Source organism: Anabrus simplex, chromosome 2 (assembly GCF_040414725.1).
Source record: "Anabrus simplex isolate iqAnaSimp1 chromosome 2, ASM4041472v1, whole genome shotgun sequence".
Lineage (NCBI taxonomy): Eukaryota > Metazoa > Arthropoda > Insecta > Orthoptera > Tettigoniidae > Anabrus > Anabrus simplex.
The window spans coordinates 683,422,701-683,450,294 of record NC_090266.1 but is presented as its reverse complement, the minus strand read 5'-3'; the positions used below and the strand labels follow the sequence as shown (position 1 = coordinate 683,450,294).

Below are 27,594 nucleotides of genomic sequence, written 5' to 3'. Positions count from 1 at the left end.
TAGTTCCGGCCCTCTCTATCTCCATCGTTGCCAAAAATCTTTAGATGTTAATGTAGTGTGATGCAAAACAATATTTAAAAAATCAGGGTGAGAAGCAGCTTTGGCCTCAAAAAGATATCATTCCAGCATTTGTCCAGAGTCAGGGCTCGAAATGGTCCAGAACTCTGTTCTGGTTCATGAATTTCTGGAACTTACCCATTTCATCTCGAAAGAAACAAAATGTGTTTCTGCCCCTTTCCTGGCCAGTTTATCTGCCTTTTCATTTCTTTGTATACCTGCATGCCCTGATACCATATTATTTTGACAATGTTGTATTTTGAGAGCTTCAGGAGAAGTGAATGGCAACATCAGACAATTCTGGATACTGGATGCTGGACAATTCTGGATGCTGAGCAAATAGTGGGCTGATGTGAAGCAGGAAACAACTGTAAACTGCTTCTGCAAAGCAGGATTTTCAAAAGGTGACTCAGGAGCTGCAGAACACAAAGAAGAGGAAGTCACACCTGCTTTTGAACAACGGGGAGTATCAGCAGCTTTTTAACTGCAAGCTGATTTCAAGGTTTATGTAAGTGTGGACTCTGACATTATCGTGGTTGAGCATGTATGGTCAGAGATACTGTCAACGCTGCCAATAGATTGGTGTGGATCTGATTGTGCCCGAAATAAGGCGCATGCTGCTGCCTATGTGGAAGAAAATAAGCTTCAGAGTAAAACAGAAGAAACTAACAGATATTTTTTTTTTCCCCACAGTGTTAACAGAGGTATATTTCATGCTTCAATACTGAATGTATTCTGTCTGCAACAAGTTGCTGTGATAAGTGCTATTAAAGTGATGAAATTCTCTGAGTGTTTTCAGGTGGTTAAAGAATACTGGATAGAGTATCAGCCTACAGATACATATGATTAGATTATTTGCTATACAGGCCCAAAAAAGGAATTCTCAATATCTCCCTCAAAATTTTTACAAGCAATAAAATTTAGCTTCCGAGGTGATGCGAGATATTGAGGTTCGACTAAGTCATTGTAAGGGGTGATATTTGGTGGAAAACAACATTTTAAAGAGTGTACTATACCATTTGCTCCTTCCCCATCATGTACTGAAACATAATGTTACGTATGTATTCCATTTCAACACAATTTTCATGGAATGTACACACACGTCCATCAGAATTCTTCTGTCGTAACAACAGGAGGTTGTTCAAGTCAGCTACTTCAGACCTGAAAAAGAAAAAAAAAAAGTATAAATATTAGTGACAATACTGCATAATAAAGCTGTTCATCTAGAATACAAAGGTAGAAACTGAAGGGATTACACATTACTATGATTTTCCTTACTCACATTTTAATTTGATTTTCAAGATCAATATAGAAAAATTCATCACCACTACCAATTAGATAGAAGAACAAACCTGTGTTTACGTTTGGCTTCTTTGAGTTCCTGGGTGAGTGCCACAACTTGCTTATGTAGGAGCTCAATACTACCAGTTCCACTCTCCACAGCAGCTACTGCAAGCTGACTAGTATTTTCTAGTTCCTGAAAATGATAAAAGTATCAAGAAATACCAAATCAGAAAGAGATGACAATGAAACCATTCTCAACACAGGAAGCCAAATCTCCTACTCTACTAAGTTGGCTGAATAATAAGAGAATGGTATTGAAATGTTGTCTATTGAGCTATCTACTGGGCAAGAATGAAATTATTGAAATGATTGAAATGCCAGTCTTGTCAGGTAGCTTCAGAAAAGAGCTCCTCTTAAACCAGTCCCTAATTAACAATGGGAAATCAAATCTTCAAGACACTGATTAGTTTTAAACTTTACACAAGTGTGGAACAGTATGTTGCATCTCAAGCTTTTGAGAGAGAATTGAGAGAGGATTCACGAGAAGAACAATTAATTTTTAAAATTAAGTCCGATTTAAAAAAGTTAAGTCACATGTTTTTCTTAATATTCTGTCATATCTGATATTAGTTTTATAATGGATAACGCGTTCGATATAATGCAGGTTTCCTGTTCTGCAGCTGTTTTAATAATATTCAGTACTCAAACTTACCTCTTATATGCAAATAGTGATAAAAGACTATGCTTATGCTTACATTAATCACTGAAAGTGCTTAACATAATATTTTTTATGACTTTTGTCATTCAAACATATAAAACATGAATTACAATGGCATACGCTGCATGTAATGAATGCAGTAATGCAATCTTCTCATACACAAAGAATTCCCAATTCTTCCATATGTGTGCAAAGTTTAAAACAAATTGGTGCACTGAAGATCTAACCCTCCCCTTGTAAGTGAAAAGCATTGGAAAGTTTACCACCAGCTTACATTTTATGCTATTACACTTTCCCCATTAAGACTGAATATATGCCAAGATGGACTCCACAATGAATATCAATGTTAATCGTCTTATGAAGCTGGGTGGCAAAAATAAGCCTGTCAGGGGATAAGAAGAACTGGGACTGAAGAGGAAAGAGCCATATATATGAAGACAACAGTGAATGAAGATATGGATACTGTCCTTATTCTTTGGTGTTCTCACTTCTAGGCCTAACATCAAACATAGACATCGTAATCTATAATCTTCATTTCCATATTGACAATTGCACAATTAAAAATAGGAGAGGATTTCCACCAATCAATACTTATTTATTGTATATATTAAACTACAGGACCGGTTTCGACCTCATATTCAAGGTCATCTTCAGCTGAACCATATATACATATTAATATAATGAAGCTTTGATTAAGATTGTGGTGTTGAAGGAATGCCATATGATGATGATGTACATTTAGTTACATACAAATGGGGCACGTCTTAGCGTGAGCTGGCGTATATGTCATTCTGTGCAATATTGCAACTGTATGTCTAAAATGTTGAAGGTCTTAAAACTAGTGTATAAAACACGTCTTTTCCTAAACTAACTTATATATATGTACAAGATAAAAACAATACATAAAAACACTTCATGTACATGAACATTCGTTCTTGCTTGGTGGTCAATACATCGACTAACTTCCGTATTTAAGTCTTATTCACAGTTGTACACTTCAGCTGCTATTCATAGAGTTTGTAAAATTGCATGGATAAAAGTTTTGTCTTCCTGTGCGTATGTGAGATAAAACACTTTCAATTTAAAAAGGGTGCCAAATGTATGGATGAAATTCAAGTAAAATATGTTCAGCTCTGCTGTGTGTGTTGCCCTTTTATAAGAACCAGTTCATGTTTACTTATTGGCGTCCGTAAATTTGGGTGACATTGGTTTCAAAGTAGTGGCTCCTTTCCCATTTGTAGCTGTGCAATGATGTTATGTTTATCTGTGGAAGATAAGATTGAGTTGTAAGTGATATTGTGCGGAGGAATGTCTAAGACATTAAGACATTCCTCCGCACAATATCACATAAGACATTAAGACATTCCTCCGCACAATATCACTTATAACTCAATCTTATCTTCCACAGATAAACATAACATCATTGCACAGCTACAAATGGGAAGGGAGCCACTACTTTGAAACCAATGTCACCCAAATTTACGGACGCCAATAAGTAAACATGAACTGGTTCTTATAAAAGGGCAACACACACAGCAGAGCTGAACATATTTTACTTGAATTTCATCCATACATTTGGCACCCTTTTTAAATTGAAAGTGTTTTATCTCACATACGCACAGGAAGACAAAACTTTTATCCATGCAATTTTACAAACTCTATGAATAGCAGCTGAAGTGTACAACTGTGAATAAGACTTAAATACGGAAGTTAATCGATGTATTGACCAAAAAGCAAGAACGAATGTTCATGTACATGAAGTGTTTTTATGTATTGTTTTTATCTTGTACATATATATAAGTTAGTTTAGGAAAAGACGTGTTTTATACACTAGTTTTAAGACCTTCAACATTTTAGACATACAGTTGCAATATTGCACAGAATGACATATACGCCAGCTCACGCTAAGACGTGCCCCATTTGTATGTAACTAAATGTACATCATCATCATATGGCATTCCTTCAACACCACAATCTTAATCAAAGCTTCATTATATTAATATGTATATATGGTTCAGCTGAAGATGACCTTGAATATGAGGTCGAAACTGGTCCTGTAGTTTAATATATACAATAAATAAGTATTGATTGGTGGAAATCCTCTCCTGTTTTTAATCAAACATAGACATGCGTCATCTATATCGAAATTGAGTTGAGGATCGATTTTTATAGTATTTTTAATGCTCTCTCTGAATTAGTGGCCTGTGTCCTTCATAAACAAACATTTGTACTTAATTTTTAACATAGAAATATGCAGCTTCTTTCATAATCGGACACATCCAAATGTAGTTTCTATCAAAAACAGACATGACCGTTTCAGTTAATCAGACTGCTACAGGTGACATCAAACTGTCATGGCGACCATTTGTTTACATTTTCTTGTCAGTGCATGCTTGGAAGTTTATGTTTGTTTCAGTGTTTTACTTATAAGTATTTGGGAAAATATTTTCATTTAATAGGGAAGCAATGTTTCAGTGTCCACCTGAACGTGCTAGGAAACGAAAATCAAATCCTGAACAGTGGAAACGAGCTAAAGAGAAATAATTGCTGTAAGTACATTATGTTAAGTTGCCATTGCATGTTACCATTTATTAGAATCAATATTTAATTATTTAGTAACTAAATTATAATTATCTGGACAACTTAATCCCATTAAGCATGAATGTATTGTTTTGAAATCAGTTAATGCCAATACCGGAATTTTTATCCGTAACTTCTACAACATGTTAGGTTAGGCCTACTGTAATAATGTTATTTGCTTTACGTCTCACTAGCTACTTTTTAAGGTCTTCGGAGACGCCGAGAAGCCAGAATTTAGTCCCGCAGGAGTTCTTTTACGTGCCAGTAAATCTACTGACACGGGGCTGTCGTATTTGAGCACCTTCAAATACCACCGGACTGAGCCAGGATCGAACCTGCCAAGTTGGTGTTAGAAGGCCAGCGCCTTAACCGTCTGAGCCACTCAGCCCGGCAGACCTACTGTTACAGATATGAAGTTGATCTTAATATCACATTATTTTCGTATTTTATTACAGGTATTCTGCAAGAGGTCTTCCTACTTATCTGAAATGCAACCACTGTTCAAAACTAAATTGCAGACTGTTAACCGAGACTGACATAAAATAATTTCATGCTACATATTATGTAATTCCAGAGAAGGCCAAACAAGATGCCTTCATCCTGAAATATTGCAAGACAAGTCAGTCAAAACGGCACAGAAGCTAAGGGGGAGGAATTAAGCCTACAGTTACAATATTTCAGTATACTGTTATGAATCAAGCAGGTGTTAATTTGCCAGTGTGCCGAGAAATATTTTTATCAATTTTAAACAGTCATCGGAGTATTCAAGAACTTTAAGTGGGATGGTGCTTTAGTACTAGTAAAAACAAGGGGAGGACCAAGAAAAAAAAAATCATGGAAAATAAATTAGAGGCTGTACTGAACTTCACTAAAAGCCTTCAGGCTGTAGAATCCCATTAAAGTTGCAAGAAAAGTTTACCATCTGAGCTATGTATTAGCAAACTGTGGCGTATGTACACTGACTGACAGAGCAAATGCAACACCAAGAAGGAGTGGTCAGAACTTTATGCCAACTGCAGGGTAGACTGACGTCACTGAGGTATGCTCATGATGTGAAATGTGCCGCTGTGCTGCGCACGTAGCAAACGATAAATGGGACACGGCGTTGGCGAATGGCCCACTTCGTACCGTGATTTCTCAGCCGACAGTCATTGCAGAACGTGTTGTCGTGTGCCACAGGACACGTGTATAGCTAAGAATGCCAGGCCGCCGTCAACGGAGGCATTTCCAGCAGACAGACGACTTTACGAGGGGTATGGTGATCGGGCTGAGAAGGGCAGGTTGGTCGCTTCGTCAAATCGCAGCCAATGCCCATAGGGATGTGTCCACGGTGCAGCGCCTGTGGCGAAGATGGTTGGCGCAGGGACATGTGGCACGTGCGAGGGGTCCAGGCGCAGCCCGAGTGACGTCAGCACGCGAGGATCGGCGTATCCGCCGCCAAGCGGTGGCAGCCCCGCACGCCACGTCAACCGCCATTCTTCAGCATGTGCAAGACATCCTGGCTGTTTCAATATCGACCAGAACAATTTCCCGTCGATTGGTTGAAGGAGGCCTGCACTCCCGGCGTCCGCTCAGAAGACTACCATTGACTCCACAGCATAGACGTGCACGCCTGGCATGGTGCCGGGCTAGAGCGACTTGGATGAGGGAATGGCGGAACGTCGTGTTCTCCGATGAGTCACGCTTCTGTTCTGTCAGTGATAGTCACCGCAGACGAGTGTGGCGTCGGCGTGGAGAAAGGTCAAATCCGGCAGTAACTGTGGAGCGCCCTACCGCTAGACAACGCGGCATCATGGTTTGGGGCGCTATTGCGTATGATTCCACGTCACCTCTAGTGCGTATTCAAGGCACGTTAAATGCCCACCGCTACGTGCAGCATGTGCTGCGGCCGGTGGCACTCCCGTACCTTCAGGGGCTGCCCAATGCTCTGTTTCAACAGGATAATGCCCGCCCACACACTGCTCGCATCTCCCAACAGGCTCTACGAGGTGTACAGATGCTTCCGTGGCCAGCGTACTCTCCGGATCTCTCACCAATCGAACACGTGTGGGATCTCATTGGGCGCCGTTTGCAAACTCTGCCCCAGCGTCATACGGACGACCAACTGTGGCAATGGTTGACAGAGAATGGAGAACCATCCCTCAGGACACCATCCGCACTCTTATTGACTCTGTACCTCGACGTGTTTCTGCGTGCATCGCCGCTCGCGGTAGTCCTACATCCTACCGAGTCGATGCCGTGCGCATTGTGTAACCTGCATATCGGTTTGAAATAAACATCAATTATTCGTCCGTGCCGTCTCTGTTTTTTCCCCAACTTTCATCCCTTTCGAACCACTCCTTCTTGGTGTTGCATTTGCTCTGTCAGTCAGTGTATAATAAAGGTAGAGAAGTGGAATTGCAAGTGAAGGAAGCTTACTTGAGGCACATTTTTAATACTAGGTTCAATTTAGTGTTTTCTTCTCAAGGCACAGATGAGTGCAGTACATGCTTCGAACTCGAGCAATGTATTGTGTCTGAAAAAAATTGAAGAGGAAATATCAACCTTAATTTTGAAGAGAACCATCCACAAAAAATAAGCAGAGAATTTTATTGACATCTGAAGGAAAAAGAGGAGGACTGTTGTTTTATGTCCTATGATTGCCAAAAGAACCTTGTTTTGCCAAAATTAAATGATCAGTCAGCTTATTATTCCAGACAACTCTACTGTTACAATCTGTCAGTTATAAAGGCACACCTAAAAGCAAACTGCTCCCTGACAATGTGTCTGTTTATACGTGGCTGGAGAATGAGGCAAAGAAATCATCGAACGAAATAGCATCAGAGATTTTCAATGAGTTACAATCCAAGGATTTACAAGGATTCACTTCAGTCAAGTTGATTGCTGATGGCTGCACCGGCCAAAATAAAAACATTAATACGTTGGCGATGTGTGGAAAGTGGCTTACAACGTATGCATCATCCTCTGTTGAAAAATTAGAACTGGTATTTCCAGTTACTGGACACTTATTTGCCCTCAGATACAATGTTTGGATTCACTGAGAAAGACCTCAAGAAGATAATGACCATAAGAAGTCCCGATGAATATCATGAGGTGTTCAAAAGGTACGGCACAGTGAAAGTAATTGGACAAACCTGGGAACCACCGAATTGGAAAGAATAAACACAGATTTATCTGGAATTTGCTAGTCAACTTCATTTCAAGATTTCACAATGTAAAAGAATTGTAATCAGGTGCACGAAAAGATGCAATGTTATAGTTAAAGGTGAGGTAGGCTACTATTTGGACACAAGCATTGAGCGCAAGATCACAAAGGGAGGACAGGCAAGTCTAAAATGAATGAATCCTTTACCTATTGACATTGGAGTGAATGTAAACCCACAGAAACTTAAAAGATGTTGACAAATTAGTAGGTAAGCACTTCGGAAAAGAGTGGAAATTAAATGCATCTCTTAAGTGATATGTCAAATTCATTAATAAGAACAATTGTACTGAAAATGAACAAGCTGTTAATAACTATGAATGTGATTGTTTTGTGAAGACCCGTGTGATGAACTAGAGGTTATTTGCCCAGAAATACAGTGAAGCAAGAACTGAAATGAATGTTAAAATTGTTAACAAAAGTTTAAGAATAACCTTATTTCTTTCATATTTTCATTATATTTCTTTTAAAAAGAAGTTTACTTTCATCCTGCAACTTTTTCCCCCCAAAATATTGGGATAGTTTGTTTCAAAAGTGGACAATTACATGGATGTTTGTATAAAAAATGGACAAAAGCCAATCTTAGTTTCTAAAATGGACATTGTCATATTTGAACGTGTTTTAGATTCCCATAGAATGAAATTCTTAAGTATCAATCTCGGTTTTCTTGTTCATAGGGCTGGCAATATGGCACACAAAAATTTTCACACTCGTAACAGGAGGTTAACATACAGAAAAGAAAAAAAAATGTGGCTCTACTGAAAAATTAACAAAATGGCTTTTGTCCATGTTTGATACTAGGCACCACGTTTGTCTTTGTCTTTTTTTTTTTTTTTTTTTTCTCTCCTGTTGCTCTCTCTTCTCATAATGACTCATTGCCATGTTTATCCTGAAGAATGTTCCTATCCAAGTTTCTATTCATGTATTCAAAGACTTAACATTCTGCAACTTCTCTCACACCTATGTTCTGATGTTACCTCCCCTGTGAACCATGCCGGGAGTGTCCGAGGATGTCCGAGGACATGTTTGGCTCGCCAGGTGGAGGTATTTTGATTTGACGTCTGTAGGCGACCTGCGCATCGTGATGAAGATGAAATGATGATGAAGACGACACATTCACCCAGGCCTCGAGCCAGCGAAATTAACCAATGATGGTTAAAATTCTTGACCCTACCGGGAATCGAACCTGGGAACCTTGCGGCCAAAGGCCAGCACGGTAACCATTTAGCCATGGAGGCGGACAGCTCCCATAACTGATTTTGACTTGTTCTGCAATTTCTGATATTCTCGCCCGTCGATCGTCGTCAATAATGCTTTTAACCACACAAATGTTTTCGTCTGTAATGCTGGTCAGAGGACGGAGATCGTGTTGCTGATTTTCCAAACTTTCTCGTCGTTCCGTGAACTTTTTATGCCAGGCAAACATGCACGTCCTTGACAATGTTTGATCACCAAACTGTGCAGTCAATCTCTGGCAAATTTCCGCTGATGTAACTCCTTCACGAGCAAGAAATTTTATAATTATATGTTGCACAATGGAGGGGTGCACCTGTTGCTCCGACATCGTGAACGTTACTGAAGAAACGGCGGGAAATATCTAACAGCATGCTCTTCCCAATCCTAAGGGTCCTGCCTAAGCATAGCAGAAGCGCGGGGCCAGTCCTACCAACTGTTGATGTTCAGGAACAAAAATCCCGTTTATATTTGATCAACCTTCGTATTATTACAAGGCCATATCAGGCAATCATCCAGACTGCCACCCTTAAAACTTTTGAAAGTCTGTTACCCACTTTCAATGAACTATTAGTTAGTCTGATCTCTCGACAGATACCTATCTGATATGGTAGCACCATGGGACATACAAGCCTACACACTATGGTAAGGTCACATGGTTCCCAGGAGAGAATTTCAAACAAAGAGAGATAACTTTTTTTTTTTTTTTTTGTTGCTAGTTGCTTTACGTCTCACCGACACAGATAGGTCTTATGGCGACGATGGGACAGGAAATGGCTAGAAGCGGGAAGGAAGCGGCCGTGGCCTTAATTAAGGTATAGCCCCAGCATTTGCCTGGTGTGAAAATGGGAAACCACGGAAAACCATTTTCAGGGCTGCCGACAGTGGGGTTCGAACCTACTATCTCCCGAATACTGGATACTGGCCACAATTAAGCGACTGCAGCTATCGAGCTCAGTAGAGAGATAAACCATGAATAATAATAATAATAATAATAATAATAATAATAATAATAATGAGGTATCATATCTTTCAACTATCATTAATCTTAAACCACTGTGGTGAGGCTTCATCCTGCAGCACAAAACGGCCTAACCAACTGAGGTACCCATCCAACCTGCTGCTGCATCACAATGACGTGACAATCCTGATCGAAGGAAAAGAAACAAGTAAACCTTGACCAGATAGGATAGTGGGAGGGTGTAGGTGGGTGGATATGTATGAGTGGCTGGGGGTGGATTTTTCTTTTTATACTGTACATGAATGTGAGAGTAGATCCTATACCTGGAGGTTACAGTGACTGTTGTTTTAATAGGAAGTAAGATCCTACCTGATACACAGTATTAGTTTTATCAAAATAATAATGTTATTGGCTTTACATCCCACTAACTACTTTTGTGGTTTTCAAACAGGTCAAAGTGCCGCAGTTTAGTCCCGTGAGAGTTCTTTACATGCCAGTAAATCTACCAACACGAGGCTGACGTATCTGAGCACCTTCAAATAACATTAGTTTTATGTCCATATAGTAAGTGTTAATGTAATACTGCATGTAATATAATCATTATCACATGCAAATGAATGCAAGTTGGGCTGAATATTGTTCCTCTTCATTTTATTCTATTTTCCACCATTCTTAATCCCTCACTATGTTCCAGTTCAGGTCCCTTTGCCTAATGCTGTTCTCAATCACATCCATTCATCATAATCTGAATCTTCCTAAGTCACTCTTTCCAGATGTTTGTAATTTCATCCTTTGTTTTGGCAACCATTCTTCATTTATCTATTTCATATGCTCAATTTAATTCTTTCTGTACATCTACATATTTCACTGCATCTTTTCTAGTCTTCAGCAACATGCATCTCAGAAATTAAATTCCTGCTGCCTGCAAGTGATTTTCATCCACCTTTGTCACTGGCCAGGTTTTGGTCGTATATATAATACTGGTACATAATTATATTAGCCTATTTTGATATACCTTCTTTATGTAGTACAGTGTGCCATAGAAGTTCCTACACAGCAGCTCCACAATGCAGAGCATGCCAGTAACAACATTTATGTTGGTAACACGAATGGCAACCCACATACCAATTTTCTGTGAATGTAACTGTATTTCTCTCATTGCATTAGGATTGTCTGAAGACCAAATCCATGAATTTTGAGAGTATAAATAGCGGGTTAAGTGAAACCATGTCTCATCCATAAAGAAAGTTTCATTTAAAATTTCAAGTCCATGTTGGAACCATTTACAATATAGCAACCTCTCTGCATTATTATCAGTTTGTCTTAATTCTTGAATCATGGACTTTTTTTAGGGGTAAAACTTAAAGTTCTTTTCTTACAACTTTATTTTTTGTCCACTTAGAAATTCTGGACTCTTCTGCTAATTTTCACGTTGATTTTGTAGGACTTTGCAACATTTCATCCGAGATTTGATCCAGGTTTTCTTCTGATATAATCTTAGGCCTATCATTTCTTGGTACATCACGAACTGAACAAGTTCCTTGAAATTTATGTATAAAATCACATACACCATCATGATTTGGATAACTGGAATAAGATCATGTATGAAACTTTAATTTCACATTTTCTGTAAACTGATCACCTATTTCAGTAAACACGTTCTCGCTTCAATAGCAAACATTATTACCAGTAGTATTCTGTCACACTGTAACCAGTTTTGTTTGTCCAACCTCTACAATGTTGGGTATTAAGTGAGTTGAATCTGTCGTGGGTTTTTTTATGACCGGATGTTCTTCCTGACGTCAACCTCATCAGAGGAGTTCATGAGATTAAATGAATGACATGATAAATGATGGTAGGAAGGGAGAGGGTTAAACCCGGTGCCAGCACATAGCCTACTACTGTCGATTAGCACCAAGGGGTTTGCTCAAGGCTTAACATCCCCATCCGACAGATGCATCACCATCAACAGCATCATATGCCCTCACTCCACATAAGCACTGCAGAAATTGCATACCAACACCTCCCCTACGCTGCTGGCCAACATTCACATCTTAATGATCATATTCGCAAACTACAGATTTTATTATCCTTCCTGACACTGTCTACCCTTCACACTCTGCCTTTGCCATTCTACAAAATGTCAGCATTACTGATGGTGAAAAGGAATAATGGATAAGTAACAATGCGATAATGATACAGATCCGGATATTATGATATTGGAGCATCAGTACTGCCAAATGGAGGGGATAAAATAATTAATATTGATCATGTGAGGGCACGCGCGTCATTACTCCATCATTACTTAGTTTGAGTCGCAGAGCCGTGATGGATGGTTGTGTCAACAGTGGCGGTGAGTTCTCGGGGTGTGAAGGAAGACGAGCCTGGAAACGAAGTACTTTGAAATTTTATTGAAACATATGACAGCGTTCCAGAACTGTGGAGCTCAGTACATCCATCTTACATGAACAAATCAAAATGATGTATAGCTGTAGATAAGCTAGTAAACAAACATCTATCGTAAAATAAAACCAGGAGCAAACCATGCTGACGTAAAGCGGAAAATGAATACTCTCGGGTTCAACTACCGGAAGAAGCTGAAGAAGATTGTGACATCGAAGAGAATGGGAAGTGGTACCGAAGAGGTTTAACAGCCAACATCACGGGTATTTCATGCTCTGAACTCCCTCCATAACTGTGAACAACCGGTCCACAAGAATGTACAGCTGAATGAGGTTAGTATAATGTATTCATGTTTTTAATGTTCACTCAATAGGTGTTTGAATACATTTTACCATTCATGAGCATCAGATCACTTTTGGCAATAACAAAGAACAATTTGAGGACAATGTAAATTAATGACAGGTTATTGACTTCCCAAGAAAAGCTTAGCATTGCTCGAGTTAATAATAGAACACTTCATTAAAGAATATAATTAACTATAATATATGTATTAATTTGCATGACTATGTTACTAAAGGACATTGTCTGTGACCAATTAATCAAAGTGATTCAAATTTACTCGTACATTAAAATGTGCTCAAAGCGGAAGTTGAATAAAGTGAAAACTTGTCCACTACGGATTATATTCTTTGTCCCGGCGAAGCTTATGGCATTATAACGTTCTTACGTTTGTATAAAGTGGAATCTCAACTTTACAAAAGAAAATATTTATAAAATCCTCCTATCAATACAAGTCAAGTCATCTGTTAGATGAAGCAAAGTCTATACATGTTTCAGCCTAATCTCACGGCCATCTTCAGTAGTAAAACAGTGATTACATAATATACAAACAAATTAAAAATCGTAATGATGTGAAGTGACAGTGATCATGATTAGTGAGTTAAAAACACATTGAGGTACAAAGTTCTCTCGTCTAATAGATCTTGCTGACTGTTAAAATGAAAACACTATGCTGAGGAGTGTAGTGAGACCATCAATACTACGAATAAAACGTGTATAACATCTGTAATGAGAAAAAAGGAATATATGAGTGGATGAAAAACAAGTTAAAAATGATGTACGAAAAGAAAACTCATTTGACTTACTTGAAACTAAAAGTTGTCGTCTCGAATGGAGATGACCTTGTCGGCCTCAAGTCACATTGACAACTATGCCTGTGTGCGGCTTACTGTGTATCTGTGTCGATGTGGTTGGGAGGGGTAATGTAGGGGGAGGGGCAAGGAGGGAGGGACATTGTGATTCACGGGAGGAGGGTGTTGATGGAAGGGCGGGTTTTGTTCTAGAATGTCGGTAGTGATGTAATTAAATAACCAATAACAATCCATACTCTTAGAGTTTGATAATTTTAAGCTAAGATTTCAACCCAATGGTAAATGTTTCGGTAAAGGGTTGGATTGTGAAGAAAGTCACTTGCAGCTGTACCTGTTGCCTTAATTTGATCTCCGATTTCTTTTACAGAACTAAGGTTAGGTTATAAGTAGGTTCCCACCTTCCAATACTTATCAATTTCTATATAATAGTTTTATTAATTACATAATATAAACCAGCTTAATCTCTAGGACATGTTTCGTTCCGATTATGGAACATCTTCAGCTAAAATTTTTGACAAAATGGCAAGACGATTAAAACACATTGATAGTTATGATGATACAATAGCTAAAAGATTTGACAAAATGGCATGAAAATTAAAACACATATGATAGTTATGATGATAAAATGAAATCTTCATTCATGTTGGTTAAAAATTCAACAAGTCAGTGTCCAAGTGACGAAGTAAAATCGGCGATAAGGTTCTTCTTTATGTTGGAGACGTGTACATTTTGTTAATCTTGAAGATAAATTAGAGATATACAAGATTTTCTTATTGTATAGTTATCGGGGGAACTCTTGAGAAAACAACCGTAGTTGAAGTTGAGTTGCGGTTGGATTATTGGATTATTAAAATGAGTCTGAAACAAGAAAAGAATGAGTAAAATGGAGGATATTTTAAGGAGAAAACCTTGTAAAAATGTATGTTCGCGACAATAAAGGATAATGGAGTTGATTACCTTATAGTCAATCGTGTCGTATTTGACGTCCTACCTTACGCCGTGTCGTTAACTAACCGAGTCCTGTGTACATATTTTACCCGCTCAAAGCCTGAGTCCCAACCAGCATGTATCTCAGGGAGTGTTACGGTCCGAATCTATCGCAACTAATAAACAATAGAAAAAATATATATTTTGAGATATAAGATCTCAAACTAAATGTAAGGGCGCCATCCAATCAGTACTACAGGGTTGAACGGGACACTCTAATCTTTAACTTTAACGCACATCATAAAACACACAAATTATATATATATTCAGATCAAAGGGAAATTATGAAGGCTCCATCCTAGGGATGGGGACGGATATTTAAACGGTCACCAAGGATTTACTATTCTACAAGAACAAGAACCTGGAACTGTTTCCTTGCAAATGCTAAAGGAGCATTTTATTTAAGTAAACAAATTAATTTTTACACACAATCAAAATCTGTTGACCCTTGATTTGCCGGTAATTTGGCAAATTATTCCTGAAAAATGATTACATAATATTTATCACTTTTGACCACCCTTCCATTTGGGTGGTGGAACCGTTGATATCTGAAGGTATCAGATTTACCTTCGTTAACACCATGACCATATTTGGTCATGGACCAATTACCTGTTGGCTAAGTAGGCGCGATCACATGGACCATGTTATCGCCTCCACTTTGATTGAGATGAGACCAACCCGGGAAACTACAAACTCTCCCCGGGTTCCTAACCAAGATATGCTAATCGTTAGTTGAAGGAAACGACAAAGGGACTCTAACCTAATGGTCCAGATGTAGGGATTTGCCTTCATTTTACAACTATTAACTTAACTTATTATTCACAACAACTTGACATTATTACGTTAATTCGCCAGCTGACTTCCCTAGTATCATTCATCATCAGCATCCGAAATAATAAAATAAAATAAAAAAAATAAAAAAATATTATTATTATTATTATTATTATTATCATCATCAATGGAAATCGTGATTATCGTAACCCGTAATCATCTTCGCTATAATACTTCAACTTCTTGCTCTTATTATTCTCATCAAAAAAATAAAAATAAAAAAGTAGCTTCCTTTTTTATTCTTCTTCTCCTTCTTCGAACATTCTCATTATTATTATTATTATTATTATTATTATTATTAGTTAAAAATCTCAAATTTTTCATTTCAACTCCCAACATCATTATTATGTCCAAAATATTAAAAAAAGTAAATTCTTCTTCTTCTTCTTCAAAAAAAAATAGTTTTTATTTTTTACTTCAAATATTATCATTATTAAAGTGGTTTGAAAATTTCAATATTTTCAATTCAATTCCCACCATCATTATTGTGTTCATAAATAAAAATTTTTAAAAAATCTTCTTCTTCTTCTTCTTCAAATATTTTTTTTATTATTATTAATTTTAAAAAATTAATTTCGCTTGTTACACGGTAGTCCACTCTTAATATGTTTAACGCATAACCCCTTCTACAATTCCGATTTATTTTGGCACTAATCAATCCAGACATGATTTACTTGGATTATTATTATTATTATTATTATTATTATTATTATTATTATTCTTATGCTTTCGAGAATCTTTATTTTTATTCCCCATCTTTATAATTTAGTCACATACGTTCTCTCCCAAACAGAAATCAACAAGATCCGAATTCACATCGGGCGGGACATAATAGTGTTCGAACCCGCAACCTTATTTTCGTACTGTCGTTAATTCATGGAGACCATATGCTCCTAAGACAATTCTCAAATCCCATAACACTGGGCGAGTTGGCCGTGCGCGTAGAGGCGCGCGGCTGTGAGCTTGCATCCGGGAGATAGTAGGTTCGAATCCCACTATCAGCAGCCCTGAAAATGGTTTTCCGTGGTTTCCCATTTTCACACCAGGCAAATGCTGGGGCTGTACCTTAATTAAGGCCACAGCCGCTTCCTTCTAACTCCTAGGCCTTTCCTATCCCATCGTCGCCATAAGACCTATCTGTGTCTGTGCGACGTAAAGCCCATAGAAAAAAAAAAAAAACCATAACACCTCGCAGTTGAGCAAATACCTCCAATCTCTGCAAGTGTTAAATTATCCCTTCCTTTTCCATTTTGAAGTCCATTTATCCATCGGAACTCTTCAAAACATTTTCATCAATTAACCCTCGGTGTGTGGACTCTATTCTGCCACTCAATACACCGGTATAGAAATACAACCTCTATGTAGGCCTTAAGATCCATCTATTTCTTCATCAACATCAGTACAATTCACTTTCATTTTGGGCCGGATTTCTGTCCCACAAAACTCCAAATCTCAACTTTTGGCTCACATCACTCTGGGCCTCAAACATAGCGTGACCATATTATCAAAATGCCTATCTCGTTTCTACCAAATTTATTTATGATTATAATGGAGTCCAAAAACGTTAAATCAACAATTAGTGTTAAAATCGGATTCAATGCCCAAATGAAATATTCACGGCACATGTGATCTCCACGTTTAAATTACTTTAATTTGCAATCATTCTATCCAACTAGGCCCGTGCCTTTATTCTCAAAGATTATTGTTAAACACGCCTTTACACATTACCCAATATTAATGTAACTACTTCGACACTTGTACAGATTATTATTATTTTGTCCGCTGGCGAACTTCGCGATATTTACAAACAAATCAATGGACTTCATTCCGTCCCACAACAATTTATATCACTTGGCAACCCTACCTCTGGATTATCTTAACAACATGCCTTAATATCTGTAAAGGTTCCGATACTGGAAAAACACTCTGGAAGCACTTCTAAATGAATATTAACATTATCTTTACATGAAACGTGCTCCATATCATATCAAACAACTCAAGCACTTGAATGATCAAATAAACACTACTCTATTTAATAATCAAAATTATGATGAGTGCTTTATCTAATTGTGTATATATTAATTTGTCCCTTTGTCTATCTATGAATTTATACGAGCCGGAAATGGCTCGTTTCACAATCAAGTTACCATGATAAAATAATATGATTTCCTCCCCCTAATGATAGCAATCTACAAATATTTGAAAAGGTTACTCATCTCTTTTTTGTAGTCTGCTAAGCCGGACGAGAAGCACAGGCCCCGTCCAGTCTTAGCCCTGCATTCCACTGGTATTCATGCCAGCTTGAAGAATTAATCCTTGACCCTTTTCAACTTTACACATTTTGAATAAAAACAAATAAAATAACTGTTGCACTCTGGAATAATTTCCACCCTAAATTCTACTCACAAATTTTACACTCTCGGCCTTGTATCTAGCCCACTTAATGTAGATATACATTCTTCATTCCTTTCCCGGACACTAGGAACATGGGATACCTCGGGATCCCCTTTACAACGGCCCGTGCGCACACTTGAATTTCCCGTCTCACGTTCGTGTAGCTGACCAGGTATCAGTTTAGAATCGACTGTTTACTAGGTGACATAAACACTCGTGACCGTTCTCACGTAACGCACTTCCTAATCTGTTGGTAGAATCTCACACTCCGTAAGTTATGCTTTACTGAGTCCTGTAACTATTTGAAACACTTCATACTAGTATACTGCTCAAGACTGTAATATGAGCTACATCACGTCATGAATCACTGTACTATGTAACAATATAATACTTCGAACCCTACTCCACGAGTAAGTACACACACGCACCCCTGGCGTAATCACGGCTCGAACAAAATATCTGAAGTTGTCGCGCACCCCAGGCGTGATATCAGCTCCGACGCTTTGTCAAAAGTAGTTGTCAGTCCTTGTCCACGACCTCATATTTATACTTGTATCCCCTCTCTTCCGAGTTCAGAGGAGGTCATCTTAGGACGCGCAGTTCCGATACCCTCATACGACAATTTGCGGTTCGGCCCGTGGCTTAAATACGATATCCAATGATGTAATTATGTTCTCAAAGGCTCTATACCAATTCTCAACTAATATCGTTCGCTGGTAATGGATATATTTGCAAATTTAGCTGCCGTATCCCGGCCTGGGATTTCGCGCTCTATTGTGGCGTCCTTTGCCTCCAGCCAATCATCGGATAGCGTCCATGAATTCTCAGAATTACACCATGCAATCTCCTGCAATTATTAACTTTTTATAAGTTTTATAATATAGTAAGGCTCCTAAATTCCACCTTATTCTGAATTGATAACTCACTCCCTTCTATCAATTTAATCCGCGGAGTTAGCCTCGCTAGTGCTTCTTACAATACGAAGTTGGCGTACCTGCGACTGGTCGATGAAATTTTCTATTGGTTCATATAAACCACGGGATCGGGAAGGCTCATATTTTTTTCTTCCAGTGCCAACCCTGCGTTCAACTCCCGCTAGTACATGGAGATACCCTGCCATCATTTCTCAGAAATTTGCACCCGGCTCCCTGCTCTGTCGCCACTACCTATTCTGCCCGGGGCTATGAAAACTTTCCGCAACTAGTCAACAACTCGTGCCTTTCTCTTTCCCCCTTCGTCACAATTTCATAGAATTCTAAATCTGCCGTTCATTGTGTTTGTTAATCTCAGTGGAGACAATAGTCTGTGCATGTTTCACCATACCATCTCGGCCTGGCCTGCTCTTACTGTATGTACAGTAAGATATTCTTTATTCTGAAAATGAAATATATATTCCTCAATAATTCATCATAATTGCATGACGCTTATCACACCCCCACCAGGCGCAGTATGTAAGGCACTTCCGCTGGGCGGGGAAGATCGGAAGGAGAGGTAAGTGAAGTGAGGAGAGCGGGTGAAATGTTGTGTAGGGTGGAGCTAACTGAGGAGTGGCGCTGTGATAGGCTAGGGGAAACGGAAGGAAAAGTAGGGGGAATATTGTGTAGGGTGGAGCTAATAGGAAGGAGGTGTGTTGGTTGTTTTTTGGGGATCCTTTTTGATGGTTTTTCTAGACGAGTCTAATTTGGTAGCCTCTTCTAATAATATATTGATTTTTTCCGTGATTTCGTTAATATTCTGGCTGGGATTTTGTTTCTGATCGATGTCAATATAGATATTTTCAAGAATATTCATTAATTTGCCTTTGTTTAACGTTCGTAGAATGGTCAAGTCCCTTTCTATCGATCTAAAACTATGTTTATATTTGGTCATATGAAGACTCATGGCCGAGTACTTCCTATGTTTTTCAGAATTAACATGTTCTTGATATCTTACTAAGAAATTATGGCCTGTTTGTCCTATATGAGAATTGGCACAATTTGAGCATTTAAGCCTATATATCCCAGAATTTAAATATTTGTTATTACTTGCAATGCTTTGATGATTGAAAATTAAACGTTGATTGTTGTTATTGGAACAAAAAGCAATTTTAAAATTGAGTTTCTTAAAAATATTAGTAATCTGGTAAATATTCCCATTATTATAAGTAAAAGTGGCAGAGTTTTTCTTTTTATGTTCTTTTACCAGCTGCGTTTGAAGTTTATTCTTCATTTTATTCATTAATCTATCTATGTAGTGTTTTGTGTATCCATTGCTTATCGCTATTTTGTAAATGAGATTAATTTCTTTTTGGAGATCGTTTTTGGACAAGGGAATGTTAAAGGCTCTATTTAACATGCTTAAAAAGGAACTCCTTTTATGTGCCTCAGGATGGTACGAATCTTTTCGTATGGTATTTATAGTTTGAGTCGTTTTTCTAAAGATTGTAAAGAACAACTTTTTTTCTTTCCTTTCAACTGTTAAATCAAGGAAATTTAGTTTTTTATTGTTCTTGGTTTCTAATGTAAATTTTATGAAAGGGTCCAAACTGTTGATTTGATCTAATAAATTAGTGCTACTATTGATTTGTTCATCTATAATAGCAAAGATGTCATCGACAAACCTTAGCCAGATAATGATACCTTTTTCGTCATTTAAAATTTTATGTTTTTCTAAGTGATCCATGTATATTTCAGCAAGGATACCTGACGCTGGAGATCCCATAGGGAGACCACTTTGTTGATATACTGTATTGTTGAAGGAAAAGTAATTATTGTTAAGTGTAAATTCTAGGAGTAACATAAATTCTCCTATTTCATGGTTACTAAGTTTCCTGTGTGTTCTTAATTATATTTAGAGTTTCTTTCGTGGGGATCACAGAATACATATTAGTAACGTCGAATGAGTTCAAGGTAAAAGATGGTTTTAATTTAGTGTTCTTAATAATTTTACAAAATTCTATTGAATTATTCATTGTAGTTCTGCTTTGGAAAGTACAGTACTTTTGTAGAAAGCTATTGATAAATTTAGAGGTTTTGTAGGTGGGGTTGTTTTTGAAGTTAATGATTGGTCTTATGGGTATGTCAGGTTTGTGTATCTTAGGCAAAGCTCTTGCTGTTGGTAGTCTTGGATTCATATTAATCAGGCTTGATATTTCATTCTCATTAAGGATGAAATTAATGTTTTTAAGTATTTGTTTTAGTTTTCTTTGGACAGAGTTAGTCAGGTCTTTTTTAATTTTTGTGAAAGTATTATCTGAGAAAAATGCTTCGGTTTTTTCTGTGTATCCTTTTTTATGCATAATAACCGACACATTACGTTTATCCGCCTTTGTGATTATGAAGTCATTATCTTTTATATTTTGTTTTAAGCCTTTGATGTCTGTAAAAGGTAAATGGGGTGTGTTAACTTTCTGATCTTTAAATAATTCTTGAAGTTTCCTTTTAACTTCGAATTTAGTTTCAAGTTGTTGATCTATTGGAAGCTGAGCTATGACTTGTTCTACTTCAGCAATGGTTGTTATGTATTGCTTTTGGTTGTATGTATTAGACCAATTGCGTTTGGGTCCTTTGTTGATAATCTGTAACTCTTTGTCCTCGAAAACAACGTCAGTTAGATTCTTAGTTGGAGGGTGAAAGGTTGAATTGGGTTTGATGTTAATGGAGGATTCTTTTGACTGATTTATGTTTTTTTGATTTAGAGTAAGACCGTAAAGATTTATGTTCAAGGTTTCTTGTTTCTTATCTAAGATGTTTTGAATTTTAGTATTACCATATTTCAAAAAGGAATCCCATTCAATAGGGGCCATAAGGGAGGAGGCTTCTAGATGAGCATTATGTAACTTAGAGTTAGACTTAGACTTTTCCTTCCATTTCCCCTAGCCTATCACAGCGCCACTCCTCAGTTAGCTCCACCCTACACAACATTTCACCCGCTCTCCTCACTTCACTTACCTCTCCTTCCGATATTCCCCGCCAACCACAAGTGCCTTACATACGTACACAGGACTCGGTTAGTTAACGACACAGCGTAAGGGAGGATGTCAAATACGACACGATTGACTATAAGGTAATCAACTCCATTATCCTTTATTGTCGCGAACATACATTTTTACAAGGTTTTCTCCTTAAAATATCCTCCATTTTACCCATTCTTTTCTTGTTTCAGACTCATTTTAATAATCCAATAATCCAACCGCAACTCAACTTCAACTACGGTTGTTTTCTCAAGAGTTCCCCCGATAACTATACAATAAGAAAATCTTGTATATCTCTAATTTATCTTCAAGATTAACAAAATGTACACGTCTCCAACATAAAGAAGAACCTTATCGCCGATTTTACTTCGTCACTTGGACACTGACTTGTTGAATTTTTAACCAACATGAATGAATATTTTATTTTATCATCATAACTATCATATGTGTTTTAATTTTCGTGCCATTTTGTCAAATCTTTTAGCTATTGTATCATCATAACATAACTATCAATGTGTTTTAATTGTCTTGCCATTTTGTCAAAGTTTTAGCTGAAGATGTTCCATAATCAAGTTTTAGCTGAAGACGTTCCATAATCGGAACGAAACATGTCCTAGAGATTAAGCTGGTTTATATTATGTAATTAATAAAACTATTATATAGAAATTGATAAGTATTGGAAGGTAGGAACCTACTTATAACCTAACCTTAGTTGTGTTGAGCCAATACAGGATAAAATTTGAGATTTATAAGCTGTTCTTTTATAGAGTTTAAGAAATAATTATTCAGTTCTTCCGGCTCGAGAAATGTGTCTTGAGTTCGAGTAGGGATGTTCTCTTGTACTAGAACATCCCATGCCGCCTTGAATTTGTTGGGTGCATTCTCAATATATTTTTCACAAGCTAAAATTTTGGCATGGATAAGTTTTCTTTTATATAACTTTTCGCAATTAAGATAAGCTTTCTTGACAGGAGTTTTTATAAATTCTATACAGCGAAAGGATTCTTTCTCTATACTGAGTCAATTCATCAGTATACCAGTTTAACTTCTTGCTTTTAAGTTTACCATTATGACTTATTTTTCCCAGTGGTGAACATAAAGGCCACAATTGAATCAATTTATCTAAAAAGTTTCCAAATATAGTTTCAATACCATTTTCTCCCATTTGAAATTAAAATACTAATAATAATGTTACTTGCTTTATGTCCTACTAACTACTTTTTCGGTTTTCGGAGACGCCGAGGTGCCGGAATTTAGTCCCACAGTTCTTTTACGTGCCGGTAAATCTACCGACATGAGGCTAATGTATTTGAGGACCTTCAAATACCACTGGACTGAGCCAGGATCGAACCTGCCATGTTGGCGTCAGAAGGCCAGCGCCTCAACTGCCAGAGCCACTCAGCCCGGCAAAATTCAAATACAAAGCCCCAGTTAATTTGTTTCAGATTTTCAATAAATATGTTAATATAATCATCACCCTGAATATTTACCCACATCAGAACAGTGTTGTCATTGTAAATTATGTCAGGCTGGTTAAGATATAAGGATATAAACAAGGGGTCATGACCTGCAAAACCCCCACCAACAAGTCTAAGTTTATACAAATCTCTCGAGAATTTACAATAATATTATCCAAGCATGCATTATTACGTGTAGGTTGCTTGTTTGTGCAAGTTAAATTTACAGTTCTTAGTAAATTCAAAAAATTTCTAGAAATCTGCCCATCTGAATATGTTAAAATCCCTACAAATAGCAAATTTGGCCTTAAACTTCAAAATTTTTTCCATTACTAATTCAAAATTCTTATGAAATACATAAGCATCAGCATTTGGAGATCTATGCAAACTAACAATTACCAAATTCTGATCAACCAGCTTCACACAACTAAATTCTCCCTCTAATTCCACACAATATTGACTTAAATAAATTTTTACAAATTTAAAACACTATCTAACTAAGATCCCAGCTCTCCCATTTTTCTTTTTACTCCTACAAAACATATCTGCAACAGTATATCCACAGGGCACAAAATGTTCTTCTTGATTTTCAGAAAGTCAATGCTCCGATACACAAATCGCATCAACTTTCTCAATTTGGCAGAAGTGTTCTAATTCTAACAACTTATTTCTAATGCACTGGATATTCACTTGCGATAAATTGAGAGATTTACCCTTGCCATCCTTCTTCTGGATGCCATTTACCTCTCGGCAACTACTTTTTGTATCACTCATTATTGGTGGAGATTTCTGACCTGATGTTTCATGTACTGGTATTTTATGAATAGGAGAATAACATACCTGAGTTTGGCTACTTACTAAACTATCTTTCAATTGATTTGGTGACCGATTTGATTCGGTCACAGATGCTAGTTTTGGTTTACATGGCCTCGTAAAATTCAAAACATTTTCTAGTTGACTGAGCCAGCTTGAAGAACAGCTGGCTCTTTCTACTAGCTTACCTGGTGAGTATTATAACCTAAGGTCAAAGTAAATATCTTATGATTAATAAAATCGTGAACAATATTAACAATCTTTCGTTTACCTGAATTGTTTAGATGGAGGCCATGTTTTGTATAACAGTGTCTCCCGAAACTGCTGCATTCAATGACCTGAGTAATCCAAAAATGTTTACAAATTTTAACTATATCTGTATTGACCTTGTCCACTTCGATGTTAACACACGAGTCTCTACTCAAATCATGCCTGTGGGGCACGTTCACTACAAAGACGTTAGTGTGAGTCAACTTCCCTAGTGTATTTTTAAGTTGTGACCTTACCTTCTTGCCGTCGTCGTGAGCTATGCCGTTCATCCCACCGATGATAAGCACTGCATTGCCGCTCCCGAAGTTCCTAGTTGCTTCTTCTACGTTTTCCAGGACATTGATGATAGAAGCTCGTGGATATATTTCTCCGGTTGCTGCTATATTCCCGTCGTTTATCACTCCTGCAATTCCCCTTCCTTGGCTATCACCAAACACAGCTACCTTTGCTGATTTAGGCCTACCTGGGTCTTGATTCTGAAATCTAGGCCTAATTTTTAACCTCAGCACGGCAATGGCAGCAGTTCGCGATGATTTGGCTTCACGCGCGCGATCACTTTCTTCCAGAATTAAATTATTTAGGGCAGAAAACCTATTTCTGATGTTTATTTCCGGAAATTCAGTTGTGGATTTCTTCTTAGCCGGCCATCCATGAACTACTTGACACCACGTGCTCGAGTTTGTTACTGTTACCTGTATATCAATCGAGGAATGGTCAGTCCCGTATTCTAGCGATCGCAGTCTTTCTTTTAATTGTTGATTTTCTACTTCAAGAGCCTCATTGTCCTTTCGTAGAATGTTTATAATTTCGAATGCACTTTTGTATTCCTCGTCGTTTATTTTCGGTGCTTCATCGTCAATGCCGTCGCCAACTACAACATTCGGAACACACTGCTCACAAATCCAGTCAACATTTTCATTAGTTTTTACATCTCTAGGGCAATTTCCACACTTATAATGACACCATCGATCACATGAATCACACAACATTCCATTTTTCACTAATCTTCGACATTTTCCGCACTTTTTGTCATATTGTACGATTAATTTACTCAGAGGATAAAACACTACGTCGTCATTACCGGGCGCCATTTTGAAAAAGAAAATTAAAATATTATAAAAATAAAATAAGAAAAGCAGTGTGTGCCACAAATGTTCTTTTTCAGACACAAACATCAACATTATCACTGAATGATACAACACAGATGCTAGTGGTTGGCTTCACTGGCGTAGCCAGGGGGGGGGGCCCAGGGGGGCCGGGCCCCCCCCAAAATATTTCCTGAAACTAGAGCGAGGATCAGCCGTTGTTTTACGTACGGTACGAACAACTTAAAAACGTACGCCGAAATGTTAAATTAACGTAGCGACAAGAATCTATTAGTAGGGCTCAATAGGGACATACATAATTCTCCATATTTGTACTGCTTGAATGAAAGGAAGACACTTAGGATTGTGATGCGCGAGGATATTTCCCTGTAGAGGCCTCAGTATTGGGAATGAAACCGTGTATTGACAAATGTCAAGACATGAAGAAAGGGCCAATTAGCAAGGGATTACTCAGTAGGAGGCCGGAACGTGACCACCGAGATAACGGGGGCCACGTCCAGAAACAGCTGCAAGCTTATAACATCGTGTCAGCTTTTGCAGATCGGTTCCAGGAAACAACAATGTCCTAGGGATCCTCGGGTTGCACCGTGGTTGAGAGATGTGCTGTGTTTGAGTTGCAGCGTTGGGAAGACTGTGACAGGATTGTGATCTGCACGTTAGTTCCTCATTTTGTGCCATATAAGTAACATTTTTTGAAGAGGGACCGTTTTGTCACTGAAAAGCCAACACTATGTGCATCCTCGGTAAGTTATGAAAAAGGTTGGTTTTTTTTTTTTTTTTTTTTTTTTTTTACAGTGCCAAGACAATCGCGGATGCGTGCCTAAGTTCGATAGGTAGGACTATATATTTTGTCAAATGCCCGAGGACTGATTGGAACCTCAAATGAAACCATCAAAAGTGCGGGTAAATACTTTGTAATTGACGGGCGTGATAACTCAGTTCCAATGCTTCTATCTTCTCATCAGGACGGCCCAGGCTTGAATCGCAGTCGATGCATGAAACATTTTTAAAATGGGTAGTCACGTTCTATTGATACGGATTCTACTTAAAACACTAGATCCCGTCCCTTACCTTTCTTTATACTTTTGAGCCAGAACCGCATCATTTATGGTGGTGTATTTTGAGTATCCAACCATTCTTCGGACTTACCTTGTACCTTAAATGGTGAATGGATGCAGTGGCGTACCCACAAAATAATTTCAGTGGGTGGGGTGTAAGTCCAGGCCAGTAGTGTGGATACAACTTTTCCTTGGAAGGGGTTGTGAAAATATTTTTTATTCTTTAATTAGAATTTGCTTTACGTCGCACCGCAGGTCGTCAATGGCGACGATGGGAAAGGAAAGGGCTGAGAGTGGGAAGAAGCGGCCGTGGCCTTAATTAAGGCACAGCCCCAGCATTTGCCTGGTGTGAAAATGGGAAACCACAGAAAACCATATTTAGGGCTGCCGACAGGGGTGTTTGAACCCACTATCTCCCGGATGCAAGCACACAGCTGAGCGCCCCTAACTGCACGGCCAACTCGCCCGGTGAATATGAAAAGAAAGCCGGTCCTACCGAGTGCGGTGACGGATCTTCAGTAGATATTGTTGGTTTTGATTGTTACCATGTACAATCATAGCTTTTGTACTCTTAACATAAACCGGCTGCATTATTGAAACTGTTCGTAAAATTGATAATATCGTTCTTCGTTTGTGAGGAAGTAGAATCTTCATTTAATTTGTCTTCTTAAAAAAAAAAAGGAACCACTTTGGTACTACACCCCGTGAAGGTGACTACCTTCCAGGCCGTATATATTTCGATTACGAGAGACTCAAGGAAAACTCTACTGCACCCAAAAACAAGGCTGTATCCTCCCCATCCCATGCCTTTCTTAACTCTGTCAGTGCCGGGAATCGAATGCAGGATGTCTTAAGTCAAATTCGAAAATAAGGAGACCTAAAAGTACCAGCCGGCCCCACAGTGTACGGGTAGCGTGCCTGCCTCTTACCGGAGGCCCCGTGTTCTATTCCCGGCCAGGTCAGGGACTTTTACCGGGATCTGAGGGCTGGTTCGAGGTACACTCAGCCCACGTGTTTATAATTGAGGAGCTATCTGACGGTGAGATGGCGGCCCCGGTCTAGAAAGCCAAGAATAACAGCGGAGAGGATTCGTCGTGCTGACCACACAACACCTCGTAATCTGCAGGCCTCCGGGCT

General features: G+C 38.2%; 1 protein-coding gene across 1 annotated transcript in view; it reads right to left on the bottom strand.

Annotated features, from left to right (window-relative positions):
* The window catches only part of Golgin245 (Golgin-245), a 374,519-nt gene that overhangs the window by 46,319 nt on the left and 300,606 nt on the right, over positions 1-27,594 (bottom strand). Inside the window, exons 13-14 of the mRNA XM_068226026.1 lie at positions 1,410-1,534; positions 1,074-1,218 (exon numbers count right to left, since the gene is read on the bottom strand). Of these exons, the coding sequence (XP_068082127.1) occupies positions 1,074-1,218; positions 1,410-1,534 (270 nt within the window). The remainder of the gene's footprint in view (positions 1-1,073; positions 1,219-1,409; positions 1,535-27,594) is intronic.